General features: G+C 42.4%; 1 protein-coding gene across 1 annotated transcript in view; it reads left to right on the top strand.

Moving 5' to 3' along the window:
- Positions 1-5,317, top strand: part of LOC109136654 (E3 ubiquitin-protein ligase TRIM39-like) — a gene marked incomplete at its 3' end in the record, with an annotated part of 18,091 nt that extends 12,774 nt beyond the window's left edge. Inside the window, exon 7 of the mRNA XM_027276760.1 lies at positions 5,104-5,317. Coding sequence (XP_027132561.1) covers positions 5,104-5,317 — 214 coding nt within the window. The remainder of the gene's footprint in view (positions 1-5,103) is intronic.
- Positions 5,318-5,531: the final 214 nt, after the last annotated feature.

The following is a 5,531-nucleotide window of genomic DNA, read 5'->3' as shown; positions in this document are numbered from 1 at the left end:
GCTTGTGCATTTCAGTTTCAGGAGTTTCTTGGCTCTTACTGTTCCACTGTGTTGTGACAAAGGAACATCAGCCATTTTGAAGTCTTTCCGGCTGTGACCCAAACAGATTGAGCTTGCTTGAGTGAAAAGGAGTTGTGATTAATATAAAGCTTTGCGAGTGAGAAAGGTCCAGTTGGACCTGTTTCTCTGCTTCTTCCTTGGATTCTCACTGGAGGTCCAATACAAATATGCTACAACATCTCTACCACAGCCAAAGAGAGCTCAAATACGGTTGAGGAGATGAAGATAAATACCTAACGAATTTTTCAGCAGGAAAAACATCCACCAGAGGATGCATGATCTTCTCTGCAAGTTGAGCAAAAGAAGAATTTCAGGATGACATAAGATGTACTAGGATCAGGAGTGAGGTACTCTACCCAGTGACTGCTCAGTTACTGTCCCAGCTGCGATATCTGGAGAAACTGCTTGCTGAATTGATCTAACAAATGCTTTTACACCACGTAGTGGGGTTGAGAATTCTCTGCTAATGAAGCACGCTAGGAAACTGGTAAGTAACCATATCCCCATGATAAACACAAAAAGGTGTGTCATTAAATGTAAGTTGAATTTTGGTTCCAAAAGTCACGCATTTGACCACAACTCACTGCCCACCAATAATACACTAACGTGGCACGGCGATCCTTCCTCACTTAAATAATGGTACGTGTGATTACCAATCTCGTAGTTTGCCGGTATGTTGTAACCCAGTTTTAGGTGAGATAGGTTTTGAAAAGGGTTGTAAACAGAAATTTTTTAATGGATGCAGAAAATATTTACTTGCTGGACCGGCAAGGCTCTTGTATTTCTCTCCAGTGAGCTTCCAACTGAAACTATAAATAATTGTTTTTCTTTCATCGAACATTTTCATTTTAAATCAGCCGCTCAGTTTTTCCAGGATCACCTTCAGCTGGGCCAAGGCACTTTCTGATCCCTGATAAAAAATATTGTGATTTGATTATACATTTACTTTTAGTTAGGACTTTTGTGATTTAAGTTCAGCTTTTTCTGTGTTAGTCGGAAGTTGATTATTAAAGGCACGATGACCCAGGCATAACATGCATACATGTCTTAAGGTGCTACTGACTGGTGGTTGTGAGGCTTTTGCTTTCTACTCGGGCTGACTCAAAGTGTCATGAGTGATGCCCTTGGAATACTACTCCTCCACTTGCCAGTCATCGGACTCACCCTGAGGCAGATGCGCTGTGTGTTCTTCTAACGGCAGCATTCATATTACTGATATTCTCTTTGCTGCATAGAGACAGTCCTGACTGTAACTTGGAAACACTGAGTCCGTTTGAGGTTCACAATCTGGACGTTTCTCCTTCTCCTTGCTCTTTGTAGTTAACTAACTTTGTAGCTGAAACGTTTTAACAAATGAGACATACTTCACGTTACAGTTACATTTTCACTACCAAGTACTAATCATCCCACATCGAAACTCAGGATTAGCTTTCACTTTCACTGTTATTTCTTATGTTATTGACTGTGTTTGCACAGGCATGTTCGTGGTTTTGCTCTAAAAACTTTAACTGTTGTCATCACTGGTACTCCATCCTTCAATGACATACATCTACCTGAGAGGTGTGACCTGGACCAGGACTTGTCACCGTTAAGTACGCCCTGTATTACCGTGTGATATTTTCTCACGCCGCACAACAGACGAGGAATATACATTTAATATTGAGGATGGTACCACGTTATTCGCAGTTCAAGTTGTGAGCATTTTCTGCTGCCTTGATCTGTCCAGTCTTGTACCTGGTGGGTTAACGGTAAAAGTATAAGTGTTAGATCATCTTCACATATTTGTTCACTTGTTAACATAATGTTCATCCATCAGTAGTTGTTGGTTGCACATTCTGGTTGTTACGATAAAGTAATTTGCGTGTCAAGTGTTTGCTTCCAGTTCTCTTGCTCAGACCCCAGCTGAGAAGCCGACCTGAGTCGGACAGACCGCAGGATTTAGGAGTGCAAGCTTGTGTCTGTTGGATAGGGGTTCAACTGTTAGACCTGGAGACCTGATGGTTCAATATTGATTCAGCTGGCCTCTAAGCTATACAGTAGTTACCAGTATCTGCGTTACTGGTAAAGACGTGTTGTGTGCTGTCCTTCTGCTTTTGAATTGCTCGCTTTTCTCCCAGGATGTATTTGTTGTGGGATAACGAAGAAGGTTGTGCCTTCTGGCTCACGTCTCTGAGGTCAACCCGTCCCGATTGAGATGAAACTGGGGACCTCAGCTCAATCCTGCGAGATGGAGGAGTGAGGTGCTCCCGAGAGAGAGAACTCGAGGACAGGTATGTAGATGGCAAAAACTCATAGTTACGTATACTGTAGCGCTTCAACCTTTAACGAAGGTTCTTCTGCCTATTAGAGGAAACGTTTAAACAGCAGTGTGGAGTTCCCGGTAAAAGGTGCTACGCTGAGAACTGAAATGATTCTGTAAAGTGTTATTACTTTTTGTACTACCCAGACCGTGTCGAAGCCAGGAATACTCCTACTACATACACATATGGGTTAGAAAAAGTTGTTTTACCCAAAACCATCAACCATGTTATCACTCAGAAAAAACGATTTGCTTTTGTTACTTGACTTTTTCATTTTTAGTCTTGGTTGCACTTTTTGGGCTTTTATTTTTATAGATATTATTTTATTAAGATGTTTTATTTTATTTCATAATGTCATATAAGAGGCCGCTAGGTGAATGTCTAGAATCGTCCAGGACTTTCTCCTGAACTAAGGCCTCTGGTGACTTGATGGGGGGTCACTTAGGATTATTGTCTGGTTGGAAGTCCAAGTTACCCAAGTTTCTCTCAGCGCTCATCTACCGATGCATGACTTCTTCCTCCTTGTATTTCATGTGGCTTGATATGACCTCATTTGCCCTCCACACTGTGCAGGTGCTTCCATGTGTGATGAAGCAAACCGCCCCGGCACTCACAAGCCACACCAGCTTCACGTATGGCGGCGTTATTCAGACATTCTTTCCTTTGTCCTCTTACAGACCATGACACTGAGCCCATAAGACCAGCATCGTTCCAGTTTTTGTGTCTTTTTAACAGACGAATCTTTCAAACTTCTGTTGCGCTTATTACATGTTTATGAGGCCCATATTGGAGTCACACCTTTAGGTCAGTCATGGTGTAGTCTCTCGGAATATTCATGCTTCCTATCTTCTGTGTATTCCCCTTCCCTTGTTTCGGTTTAATGGCAATGATCTCTTTCTCTCATCTTTGGACCCACTGATCTGGACATATTTTACGTTGGCATCACATTCCGTCAAAAAAAACACCCCGTCCAGTTATTGATGTCGTTGTATCTCAGGGCCACAACTTGATGAAAGCCTTTGATTCTTTACAACTCAGATTGTGTATTCAACAACACCGAGTTTAAATCGTTGGGGCTTTATGAGGGCTTCATATCAGGGGGTTGACTACATTTTGGAGATGCTAGTGCACCATTAAAGAGGCATTTGTGCTTTAACTTTGGATAAAACCCTTGTAATATAGTTTTAATAACTATTTAAATGGTATATCCATTTTGTGGATAGATATTTATTATAAAATCTCCCAATAAAAGTCATTACAACATTTGAAAATTCTGCTACTCCTTAATGTTTACTGGGTGCAAATCTGGGAATTTTCAAATGTTAAACTTCCATGGAAAGCTTTAGTTTTTATTAGATGCAAGAGTCTCAGACTTATCAACGCATTGCGAACACCCCTTTTCCAACAGCAGCCATTGAATAGTGCAAAAGCTTAGTACTCTACTGTTTGACTGTTAAAATGCTCTGTTAGTTCATCGTATCTGATGGTCACTCTTAATGACTGTGTGTTCTCTGCCTCATGTGGACCATGATGAAGAGCAGGGGTAAACCCCAGCTTCTAAAAGTGATCAGTACTCATGGTGTTATCCAATGACATTCCCACTCTGCATGTTGAAACGGCGGTCAAACTGGACCTTAACTTTTTCATTTCTCTGCAGCTCGATGTGTGTCTCACACTCCGAACCCCAACACGTATGCATAACCACTCCTCCTGCTGAGTGCACACAGGAACAGTGAACCACACCTGAAGAGAAAGCAACAGTATCTGACTCACCCAGAAAAGATTTGATGGAGAATAGCGGTTGCTGTGCAGAGAGAGTCTGGCTGGACGCTGCTACTGGGGGGTGGAGTGACCGTCATTACAGCGAACTATTGGTGTGGTAGACAAGACTTACGACGAGGAAAGGCTGGTGGGATTGGTATTGAATACAGCAAAAAGGGTCCTGGGTTCACTATTCACACCTTGACTGGATATACTTCCTGCCACTGCAATCAATCGAGGATTCATTCCGCTCCGATCATTGACGTCAAAAGCATATCTGGCAAGACAGAACGAGAATTTAGGATGTTCTCTGGATTGGCCAGCTGGCTTCTGTCTGTCTATCGCTGTTGGTGACACAAAAACGTCTTCCGTTTACACCATTCACACCCCCTTCACTGAGCCTCTCCACCGGCATTTCACTGTTAATTTGGATCTCTGACATGTCCAGTGTGAAAGGTGAGACAAATGGATTGTGATTTTCTGTGCTAGTGCACGGTACAAGTAAAAATCCGCTGCAACACTTAACCTAAATACATTTTGTCTCTTGAATTCCAGGAAAAGTTTAGCTTCACCCTGTGGTGACAAAAAAGCAATCCATAGGCCTCTCAACAGGAAGCTAATATCATAGATAATAAAACTTCTATCAGTTGACCGTTATGTTATGTATGACACGTGAGCTAGCATTAGCACTTCTCTACAGTATGTATTCAGCGCAGGACATTTGTGTGGTGGAATAAAAAATAAATCCATGTCAGAAAGAAACATGATAGTTTCAACAAACTGCACAGGTCACGCACAAAAGATATTTTAAAAAGACTGGAAATTTTTACATGCAACCATTTCTGGTTTAACTTTAGTTACTGCACAGATTTCCTGTCCAGTCCTGTGTGAGGATTTCTACCAAGATTTTGGGTACACTGATTTTCAGTGTGACCTGCAAATAAAATGATTTCCATAACCTGTGTTTTGCTGTGTGGTACAGGTACACGTTCCCCAGTTCTGGTTTGTTCCATTGTTCTTTGACTGGGCTGGTGTTTAATGCGACTCACGAGGGGGAGGTCAAGTACAAAACTTGCCTGTGGGATACAATGCTCATCCAACCGGCGCATAAAGTGCCTGGAGGGCCGCTGTTCAACATCGAGTTGTCCTCCACGAATCGCCATCTTCATGCGCACTTCCCACACTGGAACGAACTGGTAAGACACGCTGTGCCTGGTGAGCACCCATTCACAACACCGTCTTCTTTTTGCTGAAGGGTGTGAATCTTCTGGTCCTACGATTCCCATTTTGATTATTGGGTCCACCATATTCGGACAAAGCGACTTATATTTTGCTTTTAGCTGTTAACTATCCCACTTTGACCATGCGGTGAGGTGTTTTAGCTGCCGCTTGTTCTCTGGGAGGAACCCA

Source organism: Larimichthys crocea, unplaced genomic scaffold, assembly GCF_000972845.2.
Source record: "Larimichthys crocea isolate SSNF unplaced genomic scaffold, L_crocea_2.0 scaffold544, whole genome shotgun sequence".
Lineage (NCBI taxonomy): Eukaryota > Metazoa > Chordata > Actinopteri > Sciaenidae > Larimichthys > Larimichthys crocea.
Note: the sequence above shows the minus strand (reverse complement) of the source record. Positions and strands in the feature narration are given on the sequence as shown.